At 37.2% G+C, this 17,390-nt stretch overlaps 1 protein-coding gene across 1 annotated transcript in view; it reads right to left on the reverse strand.

The window, feature by feature from the left end:
- Abca12 (ATP binding cassette subfamily A member 12) overlaps positions 1-17,390 on the reverse strand; it is a 120,173-nt gene that overhangs the window by 93,180 nt on the left and 9,603 nt on the right. The window contains exons 2-5 of the mRNA XM_078018480.1: positions 16,005-16,158; positions 5,046-5,137; positions 3,346-3,443; positions 425-610 (exon numbers count right to left, since the gene is read on the reverse strand). Of these exons, the coding sequence (XP_077874606.1) occupies positions 425-610; positions 3,346-3,443; positions 5,046-5,137; positions 16,005-16,158 (530 nt within the window). The remainder of the gene's footprint in view (positions 1-424; positions 611-3,345; positions 3,444-5,045; positions 5,138-16,004; positions 16,159-17,390) is intronic.

Consider the following 17,390-nt stretch of genomic DNA (forward strand, 5'->3'; position numbering starts at 1 on the left):
GAGCATGGCTTTCAACTCATGATCCTCCTGCCTCAGCTTCCCAAGCCCCTAGGATTACAAGTGTATGTCACTGTGCCTGGCTAGAAAAGCCAATCTTTATTCAGCATAGAGCAAGCCATAGTTTTACTGCTACTATATGTCTACATTCATCATAATGCAATACTTCTAATTCAGTACTGAAATCACATCAATGCTGCACATCTAAATGATAAGTGAACATTACCCAACATTACATGTTGTGTGAAAATGTCTATGTGAGGGTTACGTGGTAACAGAACCTTCCAGTCAATATTTTACAATCCATGTGGGCTGGAGAACAGCTCTTTGATTCCTATTGATTTATTGTGTGGATCCCAGAATGGAAACAGTATATGTCCTCTAATTGCTAACGAGATCTTGAAGAGATTAAAAGATCTGTACTCACCTGAGAGAACTGATCTTTTAGTTCCTCAAGAGAAGACTCTAAAAGGGTCATGTTGGAAAGGCAAAATTTATTAAAGACATTTTTTCCTAGAGTGGTCCAGGAGAATGAATAGTGTGGACTGTATCCTGGATAGCTCTCACACATTTCTCTTCTTACATCTTCTGAGGTTGAGTTTTGCTTTAACAGCTAAAAACATGTGCAAGAAGAGCAAGATAATGTTAGTAAATGCAGATGTTAAAATATTCTATTATTCAAGGAAATCAGCCTGTCTTTGCAATAGCCATTTTTAAGTCCTGCATTATTACAGCAATTATTAAAGTAACAATGAAATGCACCAAGTTTACCTGTGGGAAGTTGTGAAGGGACAGTAGAGGTGAATGTGCTGAATTCTTGTCATCACTATGATTTAAATGGCTTACATATGATTTGTTTTACTAACCTTATTTCTGTCTTTGACCAGAAAACCTAAATGCAACAGGTGTTTTTTGACAGAATGTTTCATGCATAGAAATCTTATTAATTAATCCTAGGCACTGAGCAGCAGAAACTCAGGTATCTTAATGCTTTGTGATGTTTCCTAGGATAATGATCTTTGGAAATCGTTATCTTTGAAAGACTTCCAAAAGAAGGAGCTTCAAGGTCTATTCTTAGGATGAACTGTTTGCTTTTAGAAGTGAACTCATGGTTTATGTTTCATTTCAGTCTCATAGATGAAGAAGAAAAAGGAAAAAATACATATAAAAATATATAATCATAAGCATAATTACTAAAAGCAATAATTGTAAGTTCTTTTTATAATGGGACTATTATAATCCCCCTACACTTTCCACATGCAGATCAGTAACATATGCTGCACAATTTTCAGCTATAACATTGATCACTTTCACCATTATTAATTTGTTTAGACATTTACAGAGCCAACTACATTCAGTTGTAACACTTTAGGGGTTCCTTCTTATGATGTGAGGATCAACTTCATCCTCCCGTAAGTTCACATCACAAAGGATACACTCGGCTTTTCCAGCAACTGAACTTCTAAATATAATGGAACAAGACAGGATCCACTTATCTAGGATGTACAAGAAGTGCTAGGCTTTCTAGTCATCCATCCATATCTCTTTTCTAACATTACACATAAACTCACCCCCAAATGATTTCTCTACTCATTCTTGCAAAAGTTGCAGAAAGTGGTAAAGAAAAAGAAGAATCAGAAAGATTGCTGACATAGGCATCAATATGTCATCCTAATTTTTACATCCCTTCTCTGCTCCAACTACTCTAAAAATATATATCTATACATACAGAATTCACTTTGGGCTTATCTTCCCTGGATATATGGCTCTGTGCTGCCTCACAAAATTCTAAAAATCCATCCCATATGAAAAAGAGGACTTGGGAGTTTCAATACAATAAAGTGGTATTTTAAAGAATAGCATTTCTATTCTAGATGTTAATGAATTTATCTTAAGCAAAGCAAGACTGTCCTCTAGGAACCAATGTGGAAGAAAAATAATGGAATAGAATAGCATTTCTTAGTTTACAGACTGGCCCAATTGAGAGAGGTTTTAGAATGTACTTAACTGGGCATATCCAGCTTCCTGGACAAGGAGACCTCAAAAATTATGTAAACTAGACTTTCACTGTCTAGATTATACTAAATGGGAAAGTCTACTATTTTGGCCAGATTAGCAGAATTGCCTTGAGGAGCCATGGAAACATGTTTTGGAATCTGTTGGTGTCATCCTTTGGTTTATATACATGACCCATCTTATGGACATGCCTGAGTCTCTCAGAATGTTAATCCAAGGATTATTGACAGAGACATAATAAGCACTAGTGGTTGTGGTTGGTGGAATGTGAATAAAAGTAAGAGACATGTCTTGTGATTCAGATGGAAGAAATGACTACTATATGGATAATTATTTAAAATGTTTATGTATGTGAGAGAGAAAAAAGAAGAGGTGGGGGAATATCATTCCTCATGCAAAACTTTCAGAATTATCTCCTCTTCATTTCTGAAGAGCATGCAAGGCAGGACTCAAATGTCTACCATACAGGCCAGTCAAGGAAGTCAAATCTATGAACCCGGATAGTTGAAAGACAACAAGAAGTGGGATTGCATTTAACAGAAGAATATCTGTTCTGCCTAAAGGCACTCAAATTTAATTTCTTAAAATCCCCCTACATACACATTTAGCTCACAGGCCACAAAGTTCACACCTCTTGTAAAAATTATGTTTATTATCTTGCAATCTGGGAAATGTAAAGTGGATGATCACTAGGAAACAGAAAAAAAAATCCATAAGTAAGCTCTCTAAAATATGCTAAAGAAAAGGATTTGCCTGCTTAGGGGAGATATTTTGCAAAACTCTGATTTTTCAAAAGACATTATCAGTATGGATGAGGTAGCAAGTTCAAAGAGTATCATAGCTTTATTTTTTTTTCTTCTCTACTTCAGAAAGTTAAAAAATCACATATCATGCCACCTTACTTCTTACTAAATGAAACCTTAAGTTCAATTAAGGGACTTACCAGGGAAGTAAATAAATGCCCAGAAATTTAAGGAACCTCACAATATCTTAAAATTAAGCAGTTATTGAGTGCCTAAAAAAAGAAAGTGCCTGAGATGTTACTTAAATGGAAAAGGCACTCCAAACTTCTTCCTATGTGAGAGATCCCTCCCATAACCCAAACACATGTGTTCAACCTCTTTATTATTTGCCCACTAAAAAACTAAATGAAGGGCTGGGTATGTGGCTCAAGCGATAGCACGCCTGGCATGCATGCGGCCCAGGTCCGATCCTCAGCACCACATACAAACAAAGATGTTGTGTCCGCCCAAAACTAAAAAATAAATATTAAAAATTTCTCTCTCTCTCTCTAAAAACAAACAAACAAACAAAAAAACTAAATGAAGTTACCTTTTCCAAACCAAGGATCCGTGCAAGCACTTGACTGCCATTGAAAGTTTCTGTTCCAGGCTCTTCCAAATCAGAACTTGGACTGGGAAGTACCAGAACTGTAGTAGAAGAATGTATTAGAATTCTACAAGCATGCGTGTGCATGTGCGCATGCGCGCGCGCGCGCGCGCGCGCGCGCACACACACACGAACAGGATTACATAAGAATCCATAACAATCCTTTGTAACCTCATATACCCCACAACAAGAATGTGCTTAACTATGTCACTCCGGTGAAAGTTTCACACTGACAAAATGGCAAATCCATGAGATTTTCTCTTCACATAAAATTATGATGGTTTTGGTCAGCTCCTGTTTCTTTTTCCCCATTCATTCAGATGTCATTTGCTTTCATTCCAGTTTGTCATTAAACTTCATCATCAATATTATTGCCCAATAAACTGAATCATTTCTCTGCAGGCCTAGAGGATTTGAGGTGCCTCTACTAGCTCCACAGATCCATCATATCCAACATCTGTTCAAAGGATCTGCCAATGCACATCTGGTGATAATGGTCTTTCTTTTTAATTGTCCAATTGGGATGCTGAAATCTGCTTAGGATCATAAATTCTCTCCTCCCCAAAGTGGTTTCTGAATGATATTTCAGATCAAATAAATGGAATGAAGCAATTAATCCAGACTACAGTATATTCTAATTAAGTAATTCCCAAAGGGTCCTCATCTACTACTATTTATAATGTGGCAGAGTTTTCTGAGTTTAGAAAATTAGCTAGAAGTGTACATTTATTTATACCATGGATATTCAGTAAGCCAATATGGTGATTTTTATGAATTTTGAACACAAGTATTTATTATCCTCATAACAAAGAATCTTAGTATTCAAAGATACCAGTAACCCATCATCAGAAAAGTGTATGCTTTATTTTAGTGCCCATGGGGCTAAAGAATTTACTGTCTGATTTCTCCAGACCAAGGAAATAACATTTGTGTGAAGACTAGCCAGGAGGAGAAACATAATCTGTGGCTACCAAGCAAAGCAAAGATTACTGAACCATAAGACCATGACCTTATTTCTACTGTGATTTAACCTACTCAGCCAAACACCCACAGATCATTCATAACAGAACATTAACTACTCAAAAACATTTACCACCATGTTCCTACTACATTAACCCAGGACTTCTTTCATTGACTTCATCAACTTGTATGGGAATGCTATTTAATATCCTAGTGTAAAATATTCCATGGCATTGTTAAAGACACTCCTTATTCTTCCCCTAGAGCACATATTCCAACATACAAAAATCTTTTGTCCACTAATATATCCCTAGTCTCTAATGTATTTGAGATACTTTCCAATAATGTTTATTACCAGGATTTATGACCGTCCCATAACCATCTAAATGCAGACAAGTAAAGAGTTCAGATTCAATTCTGGGACACAGTACAATTCTCAACACCTAGGACTTTGTTCCTAAAGGGTATTTTGATAAGAACTTAGTTCTTATGATTCTGGTGAATTTTATATAATTATACCACTGCACTCAGGCAACCATGGGGAATATTCTGATGTCTTAGAGATATTCTAAGCATTCCATCTTTGTTTTCAAAGTTTGAGGTATGAACCCTTTAAAGATTAGAATATTGCTGGCTGTTCCAAAAGGCCTATTCTGCACTCTGCAAAAAAAGAGTCAGCTTACCCAAGGATGCATGTCTTCTTTCTGGAACTTGAGTGCTCTGGAGTGATAAATTACTGTCCTTCTCCAGGTTGGATGACTTTTTCAGAATTTCGCTAAAGAAGAAAAAGTAAGAACTCTGTAACTTTACCCACATTAATTTCAGTTAGTTAAAGCAATGCATTATGTGGCAGATTTCAGAGCTCTCTTAGGACTTTCAAATTCTTCATCTACTTTCTAGGATATTAAGGGAAGAATTCACCTAACCATACACCAATGAATATATAAGATCTTCTAGAAGGTAAATTTTTATTCAGAGAAAATGACCTAGAGGAAGTTTAAAAATAGTTATTTTCTTTTAATCCTACAGTAAGGAAATGACTGGAATGGAAATTAAAATTATTGGAAGCTTTTATGGGGAAGGGAGGGGGCATGGGGTTAGAAATGATGGTGGAATGTGACAGACATTACTATCCAAAGTACAGGTATGAAGACACGAATTGGTATAAATATACTTGGTATATGACCAGAGATATGAAAAATTGTGCTATATATGTATAATAAGAATTGTAATGCATTCTGCTGTCATATATAAATAAAAATTAATTTTAAAAATAAAATTTTTCTGATGTTTTTTCTCTTCAGAAAGTGATGGATCCCAAATAGAAGAGTCCATGGGTTTTCTGGAGACTGAAACAAAGGTCTATGTATTTGTCAACAATCAAAGATAAATTGCTTTGAAGATTTTCTCAGTTTAATAGTACTTGTAAGATAGATTCAAGGAAGAAGGAAAAGAAACAGCATTTATTGAGTATCTAGTATGTGCCAGGAACTGTCACTGTTGTCACCACAGGTGGTACCAAGTATAAAAGGAACATAACCAGATGTTCAACTGCCCCCAGTGTGTTATTGCAATGATAAGAGCATGTGGTGCCAGCAATCCCTGCACAATATCATCTCACTAGATTTTGGAAGAAAATAATATTAGACCTTCCTACAATTAAATAACCCTCTTAAAAAATCATTTCCTGTTTAATTTTTTTAAAAACTGGCCATACCTATCAGTAAGTGCCTAAAATAAATGTATATATTTCAAAATAAAATCAGTACAAACATCTGGATGTACATAATATCCAGAGTTCTGAAAAGTTTTGAATTTCATGTAGCTTTTTTTATTTTAAAAGCATATTAAAGACACATTAAGATGGAGAACACTTCTACTTACCACTGTGGTTCAGTTTGACTTCTGTTTTGGAAACAAGATTGTTGTTATTTATAATTGGAAAAGTATATTCAATATTTTTTAGTGTGTTCTTCTTATAAAAATGATAAGAAGAGGTAATATTTGTTTCCATTCCCCGGTGTTTTTCCAATATTCTCCTTAAAATATACTGGTTGCTCCAAAAGTTCTGCATTCTAGTGTATATTTGAATTATTCATGACCTTGTCTGTATTCCCCTAAATCTCCCTACATTCCTTATGCTATTTGAATGGGAAAACCCAGATAAAAATAAGAACTGACCTGAACCTCTTCCCTTTTCTCAAAAAGAAGTTTCAAAAGTTTGAGAAAGTTGGGCTTACTTTTTTTTTTTCCAATTCAGCTTGCAACTCTATAAGGAAGACTATTGAATATCAATATATTTTGAAAACAAAGAGGGAAATGGCCTTCATAAAATTTTTAAGGACTAGGGACAGAAATGAAAACCAAAGGGAGAGTAACAAAGATCAAAATAGCAATGAAGGAGCAAAGGAAAATGGACTGAATAATAAATATGAGTGAGGAAGAAAAAAGTAAGAGACAATTGGAAGTTAAGAAAATGTGCTCTTGCAGAAGCAAAGCCCCAACTGCTCCAAGTGGACTATCTACCCATCTTCTCATATCTAGATAACTACTCTTACCAATATTCTTAAAACATCAAAATGGGACAGGCTCATTCTATTCCCAGCAAGCATCTGGCTCATCTGGACTGAGCTCACTCAGCAGTAAAGTGACCACTCCAGAAAAGGAACCATAGAGGTCCCTTTTTCCAGAGGACTTTTCTGGATCAGGAAGTGCCCATGGTTACATGGTTCCCTACATCCTATTCTGTGGTCTTTCTGTGGAAGTGAGAACTTGGGATATCATGCGTTCTTTGCTATCCCTCTTCCTGAAAAATTTCTCCAGTTTCAGTTTGCATTTACAAAATATGGTGTAATGGCATGTGTCCACTCCCTTTGGACATTAAAACTGTTTTCTTTAAATAAAGCAGAAACAAAACAAATGGACAAAAGAGAGTATGTGAGCAAGAAGGTAAATTTAGTCTATAAGTTGGAATACAACTTATTTTCCTCAAAGATAATTAATTCTATTATTTTTGTCCCCCCCCCACCCCCAGTACTGGGTGTTAAACTCTGAGGTGCTCTAACACTGAGCTACATCCTTAATCCTTTTTAATTTGAAGACAGGGTCTCTCTAAGTTGAAAAGGCTGGCCTCAAACTTGCAATCCTCCTGCTAGCCTCCCAAATCACTGGGAGTATAGTGTGTGCCACCAGGCCTGATGACCATTCCATTAGTAAAGGATAGAAAGAAAGAAACTAGTCTAATTGAGATAATGGCATTTTCTGAATTTTCTAATGAGCATAATCATGCTTACAGACAAAGCTTCCTAATAGGGATGAAATAATACCCTCTCCCTTGTTTCACACATTTTTTTTACATACTTATCTATATCCAAATGTAACTATTTCCACCACTTTTTCATTCTAGACTGTGACATCTTTGGAAGCAGGTATCACGTCTCATTCATCTTTAAGTTCCCAACATTTCGCATAGTACTGGACTATAGGATCTGATGACCCATTGAATTAAAAGAGTTTTGCTGGGGTGTGACAGAAAGAGCTTTAGAGTTAGAAGACACCTTGGAATTGCAGCTCTGATCCCAGGAATCCTGTCCCTCATCTACACATTAGGAATGTAAATACCTATTATTATGGTTTGGAACTGAGATGTCCCCCCAAAGCTCCTGCTAAGGTAGGAACATTCCAAGGTAAAATGATTGGGTTATGAGAGCTGTAACCTAATTGATTCATCCTAGTTTGAATGGGATGACTGGGTGGAAACTATAGTCAGGGAGGGCAAAGCTCAGGGAGGTGGGTCACTGGAGATATATCCTAGAAGAGTTGTTCTTCCTGCAGCCTGTTGCCTCCTCTAGACCCCCTTCTGTTTCCTTGCTGCCAAGAGAGGAGCTGCTTCTCTCCACCACACACTTCACCCATGATGTACCGTGGGCCCAGAACAATGGAGTGTGGCGTTTATGGACTAAAACCTCCGAAACCATGAACTCCCAATAAATTTCCCCTCCTTTAAGTTGACTAAGACACCTATATTACAAAGTGGTTGTGATTATAAAGTGAGATCTGTGTACCAAGTATCTCTGTGGACCCTGTGGTCCCAGGGACACAACCAACATTAGCTTTTCATCAAAGTACTCACAAAAGAAGATGGTGCAAACACAACCTTTACCATCAGCATGGAGCTTAAGTCCAATACTTGTGCACACATGCTCTCAGTGTCGTCCCCCTCAGAATCCTAGAATTCTCAGGAAGTAGAACACCAAGTAGATAGACTCCATTATTTTGTAGATCTGGAACTGCCAAGCCATAGCTGGTCAAGTGGATGAGGCATAGGACCTTAACCAGGGTTTTGTAATCCTTGCTTCATTTTGTGGGTGCATTTAATTTCATTATTTATGAAAGGATTTTTTCCATTTGTAGTAATAACAATTTTTACCTTCATGAGAAAAGTCTAGAGGGCACTGTGTTGGCTGATAGTATGATTGTTTAGCACATGAAAAGCCATTGGGTACTTGATAATAAAGAATGTCTCTTGAAATACTTTATGGCTGAGGAAGCTCTTTTTTTAAATGGCCTTGATCTGCTATCCTCATTGTTTACCTGATTCTGCAAACATTCTTGGAAGAGGAAACACCCAAGGATGGCACCCAGACACAAACATATAATCTTATACTGTACCTGACATATGCATTTATTAACTCATTAACTCATAACATTTGTTAAATTCCTACTATACGTATTGTAATGGTCAAGTCAAGTAAGAAAACTAAGTTTGAAATATATTAATGGTTAATAACTGAGTAAGGACATGCATAGGGGATGATGGGAATACATGACAGGGGCTCCTGAATCAGATATCATTGGTAATCTTTATAGAATAAGATCCTGAGAATCACAATCCTAATTCAACCCTTTTACTTCCTGAACATATTCCCTCCTTCCTTTCACTAGAACAGTGGTTCTCATCTAGGAGCTATTTTGCCTGTCTCCCTTAGAGATTATTTAGCAATATTTAGAGATATAATTGGTTGTCACAACTGTGTGTGTGGGTGCTACTGACACCTAGTAGGTAGAGGCTAGGGATGCTACTAAACACCCTACAACACAGAGACAACAAAGAATTGTTTGTCCCAAGTATTAATAACATCAAGGCTGAGAAACCCTGCACTAGACTATGACACATAAGTAGAAGTATTCAATGGTAACTCTTCCCCATTCCCACTCCCTAGGACCAACCCAAGAGACTTAACAGCTCTGAGAAAGTCACATAGAATCTATCCCATACTGGATATCTCTGGGAAATATATTGAAGCATTATGCAAAACTTAGATGTCCCCTGAATTGGGAATGTATGCTCATCTGATTCCAGAACATTTAACTCTGGGGTGAGTGACTCAAATCACCAAGTAGTCTGTGTGGCATCATTTAACTAATTTTCATGGACTGAGCTATATGTACAGTACCACAGAGTTGACTGAGGAGTTCTCCTTTGAGATGTCAGAGTCATGCACCTTGCTCAGTGGTATTTATCAGGCTCTGTTTTGAATGGGACCCAATAAGGGGAACATCTTGCATTCAAGACTTCCATTATGTTAGGAGGAAAACTAAACCCAGAATAGATTTGACTTCTCAGTCATGTCTACCAACAGTTACATTTGGGAAATGTCACATTTATATATATCATCATAATGGTAGATGTTATGCCTCATACTGAGTCTTAATTTCCTGTGAAAGGGAGAGACTACCTGTATGGGTGGTATGCGTGCACCATGATCAATTTTGTCTATAAAAGGAATTCCTACTGGGAAAGAGGCATATGGCAAATCCAGGAAAGAAAATTTTGACATTCTTTTTTGTCTCTTAAGGGTTAGTTAATTTTTCATACGTATTTTTCTCTTTTCCCCAGAATTATAATTATGTCAGTGACATCTGGAAAGAAGATGTGCAATGTGATGCCCTGAACCTGCTTCTAATCCCAGTTCCAGATGACTTTCATCATTGCTTCTTAACTGCAAACAGGAACTGAGGGCACTGTCATGAGGCTCTCAGTGCTTCCAGGCAGCCATTCTCCTTGGCTGTCTCCACACAGTCATTCAGATGGAAATTTTAATTGATTTAATCATCTTCTTGCACTTCATCCTGACCTTAATTCCTTAAGGGTCACCCAGGCTTCAGATATAATCTCTGATGGTCCGCATTCAAAACATCTCTCTTTTCAGTGACCTAGTTGTAATCAAGATTGAGCTGCCTTAATGCATTACCCTGTCTTAGGATTTTTTTTAAATTCTTAGGAAGGGCTTAGGAGTTATATTATGTAACCCAAACAAATACACTTGTAAAAGATTTTAAAGGCACAATGTTGGGCAGATGAGAAGGTGCCTATGTGTTAGGAACATGCAGAATGGGGAGGGGATGACACCATGGTGTCTTTCTAATGACATTGTGCAGATTATGCTCTGCTGGCCAAGAAACGGGCAGACTCATTGGGCAATGCTTCAAGGAAATATGGGATTTCTCCATTACAATCAGAAGCAAAGCTATCTGCCTATTCTTCTTTGCCTACTATACAGGTGCCTCCATCTGTTTTTCTCTTTCACTAAATTCTGGGATTCTTCCTCTCAAACACACCTTCTTGGATTCTGGTAGCCACACCTTATCTGTTCTTAATGACCACACCCTTACCAGCTCTGGGAGAACTCTCCTGAAATCTCCCAACCCACACCTACTTCTACTCCAATAATACAAACAACATAAGACTCAGACTCCTCAGACACAAACAATACCTTTAGGAACTTATGTACCTATTCACCATTTGTGCTAATGTCCTGGGCACAGTAAGAGCTAAACAAATATTCATTACATTTACCATGTTATGTAGTCATTTTCCTGCCATCTTGTCTCTCTGTCTCCCTTTCCTACTAGGTTGTAAATTCTTGCAGGGCATATCATTTTCTGAATCTATAGCAACTTGCATAGTCCTAGTAGCACATTGTATATATTCAATGCATTCTAACTGAATGAATGAAGAGCTTGGCTTGAATGGCAGTTAATATATTCCCCGAGCATGTTTTTAGATAAATGAATTTTAATCTTTCTTTTTATACTAATTCTAGCTAAAATGGTTACTAACTGGCTATATCTGAAAATTAAAACAATAAGACACCTAGACATCCTATGTCATCTTTATAGTCAAATGAGGGCAAATGCCTTCTATATCCACTTGTCTTACATTCCCAGTAACATCTTTAGGTTAATTTCTAAACTCATTTATATTTTTTTCAATTTTAAACAAAACCCTAGGCATTTTAAAATTATCTCTAAGTAAAATTGGATTAGCTGTTTTTCAAGTTCTATAGGAGTCATACAATAGAAGCAGAGGTATGAATTGAGAAAACACAGGTCATGGATAAGTGTCAATGAGAATAGGGAGCAAACCCATAGAGGCAATTTCTCCCCAGGACCTATAGGAATGCTGAATCACTTCTCCAAATAATGACCCTGTGAGCTCTGGGGGATGATCTCTGCCATTCGCCAACTGTGTGAGCAATGGCACAGCCAGGGGCTCCTACTGTTTGATGCATTCTTACATGAGTATAGGGAGGAAAGACAAGGGTTAGATCTGTGATGTCAGATCATCCATTGTGCAAAAAAAGCAAGAAAACCATAAATGTAATCATTTCTTTTTTCAGACAGCTAGCTAGAGTGGATGCTGAGTGCAGTGTTGGATTTTTTAAAAACATCTCATCCTGAAGCTAATGCCTAGAGAAGTATGAATTTAATAACAGAAGGCTAGTGCCAAAAGCAAAATCACATCAAAACACTTGGCGACTGGCCAGCAAGTAGTGACTGCAGTGTGATCATGTCTTTCAGAAGAGCATTCTATTAAAAGAAACATGGCAGTCATCTTTTGATGAGACCAAAGGTGCCATTTCTTTCCTCACTTACAGAAGAGAAAAAGAAGACTGCTTTGTTTCTTAATGAGGCTATGCTGCTGAATCTTCCTTCACCAAAGGAAGCAATTTAGTGGAATGGTTTACCCAGTAACCACACGCCACTTTCATTGCACAGCTATATAAAACATAAAAGTTAATAGCATGGTAGGAAATATCATTAATACAATTTTATTATTGTACATAATTTTCTAAATTAAGCTCCAATTACTTGCAGTTCTGAAAAATTACAGAATGCACAGCAACATGCAACTTGAGCCAGACAAACTACCTGGAGGTTAGAATAAAACAGAAAAACAGATATGACTAGAGAATAATCACTAGATGATCAAATAAACTTGGACTTTAATCTACTTCCAAAACCAACATAAAGTCTCATCCCACACAACCCCATGAGTTTGATTCTCTATACTGCAGCTTTGAAAAATACTCCTTTTGGGGGAAGTGTATCTGCACGATTCTTAGAGATGTTAACGCTTTCCTTCTTAGTTAGTTCTTGTATCATCCTTAGAGAAAAGGAACACAGTAAGATGCCATGATGCTGGAATGCCCTTTTATTCCCACCCCACCGGAAGCTAGCCAAGTCAAGGGAACAAAGAGAACAGGCCCAGGCCAGTAATTCCTAGAGAAACTAGAAGGACACTGACTTTGTCTCATGTATGTTATTCTTAAGGTAAGTTTAGTGTTATCTGTAGAAAGCTACTTTCTTGCATGTACACCAGGGCACTTGCTCCTTGGGATGCTGGTCATACAAGCAAACTAATGCTGATGATGTCACTGCTTCTGAAGCCTAACATATAAAACCCTTCTCTCAGTGGTGACTGGTGCAAAACCGAGAGCACGGTGGAGAGGATACATGTCACTTATCCAGCTGGCCACCACAGACAAAACACTACGAGGGATGAAGGTGGCATTTGGTCAGCCTATTGCCACTGAGCCTTCACTGTGAGCATTTCTCCTCAAAGCCTTGTGTCTGGTATGCAGTCTCTAGGTATTTTCTTTCATCTCCTGGCAACCTATCACACTGCCCTGGCACAACTGGGCTAGAGACCTGACAGTTCTCCATGAGGAACAAAGGTATAGAGAAGAAAGCCCCAGGTGGGGTTGTAATCCAATTGTATATCATGGACGTGAATGTTGTCCATATTTCCTCTTATACTTGCTTTACAGAATGTTCATCTCTGGTAAACCTCATGAAGGTTTTCCCCTGCTCTTTTCCTCAGCAAAAGTTCTCTTTTTACTCTAAGTATAAGGGGTTTTTTGCTCAGGCATGCTGGTCACACCTTCTCCTGTTATTGTTATTGATTTAATATCTTCCCATTAGAACTCTGGCACAAATCACATCTAATTCATCACTCACATGGACCATCAACTCTGGAACAATAGAGAATACCACTCTTCCTTCCATATCACCTTTATGCTGATTGCACAAAAGGTCAGAAACTCTAGCTGGCTTTGGTCTCCTTACAGAAACTTACACGGGTGTTCACTGAGGCAATGTTTGTCTTCACCTAGAGCATGCTATTCTCAAAACCATGGGTTGTATCACTTCTGTACTTAAAACTTCTTAATGGCTTCTCACTTTGTTAAAATTACCAAGCTGTCCCCTATCAGGAGCGGCAACTCAAATATAGGTTTTGAAATTGTCCTGTAACAGAGGAGATGCCCCTCAGGGAAAACTCTCTGTGCAAAGGTGCCCATCGAGATAGCCCAGTTGCTATGGTGATACACTGTTCAATAGGGGATTCTGTGCTAGCCACAGAGCCATTTAGTTTTTAACCTCCAGTTTCAGATGCAAACTCCCAGGTATAGAGGATTCTGAGCATAGAAAGATAACTACAATGTTACACCAGAGCTGTAACCTTCAAGCCTGCCTGCTTAATAGCAACTTTAGACAATGAGCTTCCTGGGTGCCACAGGAAGCTCCTAGCACTGCAACTATGAAAGAGCTACAAGAATGTTTCTAGTCCTGTAACTTTTTAGTGCACAAAGAACAATGTCTCCATAGTCTTTAACTTCCTGATTATGACCCCTATATAATACACTTGCTAGGCCAGCTCTGTGTCACTGCTTCTCCATCCAAGATCAGTGTCCTGCCTGATCCCACTTTTCTCTCTAAATGTTTGTGCATCTTTCTTAATCCCCCATCATCCCTCGCCAGTTTTCTGAATTAACAGCCATACAGATGGCGGCAGTCCCTTACCTTTGAGTCTGTGTGCTCTGTCTCCTGTGTCCCCTGTCAGCATATCCCAGCCACTTTCATCATCCCTCCCTGTGCTCCAGCCACATTAGCTGATTTCATGCTCCTCTAAATAGTCAGGTTGCCCCACCTCAGGGTCTCAGTTTCTCTGTGTGTGACACTCTCTCCTAGAAGTTCACATGCTGCTGGGGTTTCTCCTTGTCTCTGATGGTCTCTACATAAATGTCACTTTCTGAAAGAGGCCTTCTCCTGCTATTCCATTGAGTCCCCACCTTTCAACTTGTATTTCTCGACCTAATTTTATTTTCTTGCTGATGCACTTATTTCTATGCCACTATGTTATTTATTTTTGCTTCCCCTTTCATGAGAATGCAAGTGACAAAAGGGTAAAAAAATCTATTTTATTCACCACTGTATCATGGTGCTTGGAATGGTGGTTGTGGCACAGAAGTACCTCCGTTACTGTCTCTTGAATAAATTAATAATGAAGGGATGAACATCAGAATTGTCCTAAGCACCAGGGATGATTAACTTACTAAAAAAAAAAAAAAAAAAAAAAACAGTGCAAATTAGTAATGCAAAAATTTTGTGTCCCAAGTGGTTTCCCATGAAAATTCTTGACATGTTTTTATTTTATGCTAAAGAGTTTGCAGTTGCTCTCTCTTAAAACTTCACTCATATTATTTAATGATCAAAATCACAGTGACGACATTAAAGGAGAAATTGTGGTACATGCTAAGGAATTTAATATTCATGTTTAGGAACCAAATATCTCTGAGTATAGATAAATGTGATCTTTTCTCAAGAGACACTTTAAAAAAAATATCTAGCAGCAGAATTATCTCACGGTTGACTCCAAAATTACAATATTGTTTTTCAGTTCTGCAGATAGTGAGGCCTCTGGGAATCTCTTTGGGAAGGAAAATTGAGATTGTGAATGGTCCAGATTCCCTATCTTCATTCTTCAGCTGCTTCTCACATCATAAAATAGAGCACACATTAACCTCATTTGAAGGTTGTCATTGAATTATATATACGTTCAACTTTATTACTTTAAATTTCGAGGTCCTTAATTTTCTTATTTGTACTTTCTAGTTTTTATTTCATCTGGAAGTGCCACATAAAGTCACATAAATATGTCATTCTTCCTGGAAATGATGCCCTTGACACTTTCCTGATGCTTGTGATGGAATCGTAGGGCCATGTGTCACTGACAGATGATCTTTGGGGGAAGGAGGGTAGAACTGCCTTGACTATTCATCTTTTTTAAAAAAAGCAAAATTTGAATAATTTACTCAAAATAGATTAGGCTCCATCTCACATAATCAAAGTGATTCTAACGTGTACTTACCTTGTCTTCTTCATAGTCACATCATCACATTTGTGGACACAGAAAATAAGGTTGTATAGATTTATAGGAAGACCTACACCAGTTATCTCACAAGTAAAAATTATTTTATCTCTCAGAAAAACTCAACACACATGGGAAGTGCCCCTACCTGTCTTTAAACACTGCATCGTTGATTCCTTTCCTACGAAGCAGATCTAGAGGCCCGTAGGGTGTGTCTTTGCATTTAGAGTCTGTGTCACAGAGTAGGGTTTGTAAGAACGGGAAGAATCCGGTACTAGGAAGGTTTCGAGGTGCCAGGTAACCTGAAATTAATAAATAATAGTTATATTACTATGACACATTTGCCTGGGCAGAGAAAAAAGAATAGTAATAACTGCATTTCTGAAATTTCCAATTAGATAATACTGTTTGGATTCTACAAAGTAGCCCATCTCTACAACTAACGTTAGATATGGAGGGTGTTTTGTTTAACTTGACTTTTCTAATTTACTAATATTATTTAAAGGCTTAAATATGCTTGCTGCTCCAGGGATCTTTCTTCTGGGGTTTATTCTAAGGAAATGATTAAAGGTGTTTCAAGAGTGTTTGCTGAAGTGTTTTTTAAAAAATAAATCACAGTGTATAAATATAATAAAACACAAGGCATCAATGAAGTATCAATTAATATGGGGAAGTTTATAAAATATCATTAAAGGAAAGATCAGAAAACAAAACAAAAAAAAACATTTTAAAACAGTATGAACAGAATTTCATATGATTTTTTCCTTTGGGCCATGTATTAACCTTCTTTTCCCCAGAGCATAAATGTCTATTTTTATAATCAAAGTTGGTATAAGTGCACTCAAGTTTTCAGATACTAGGAGATATTTTTTGGTTTCTTCAAAATGTAACATTTTAATTATCCTTTGTGCAATTCTTTTTTCCCCTGTATAAAAAAACAATAGCAAGTGATGTGAATGAATATGCAGATTTCCCCAAAAATTAATCATAGGAAACAAGAACAATAACAGTAAAGGGTTTTGTAACCTTTATTTTAACATTTGCTTCATAAATGTGATGATGAAAGACAGTTGGCAAGCTGTGAAATACAAATCTTTTCACAATTAAATTTGATATTAAAACACTAAATTCTTCCCTTTGGGAAAATATGGAGACAACGAACTTTCTAAAGAGACAGATTTAGAAAATACAAGGGAAATTCCAGACTGAAAGCTAACAAGCAAAACCTTCATTTCCTCATAAATCTGTTAAGAAAAAAAAAAAAAGAATGTCAGTACAGGTCTATCTTCATTTTAAGAAGAAAAGTTTTCTTTGTAATAGAAGGAGTAATATGGCTCTGCACTAATATACTAGCAAGAGAATAATAAATAAAAATTTGATCCAAGTAGCTTAAATACAGCTCTTCCTAAAGAAAGATAATTGGAAGTAAAAGGAAAAGGGCCATAGGAAAGTTGGCCAGAAGAAAAGAGAATAGAAAGAGAGAGATTCAGGAAAATGCTATATTATTTATCTTCAAGATGGAAGAAGTCACCCA

This window comes from Ictidomys tridecemlineatus, chromosome 7 (assembly GCF_052094955.1).
Source record: "Ictidomys tridecemlineatus isolate mIctTri1 chromosome 7, mIctTri1.hap1, whole genome shotgun sequence".
Taxonomy (NCBI): domain Eukaryota; kingdom Metazoa; phylum Chordata; class Mammalia; order Rodentia; family Sciuridae; genus Ictidomys; species Ictidomys tridecemlineatus.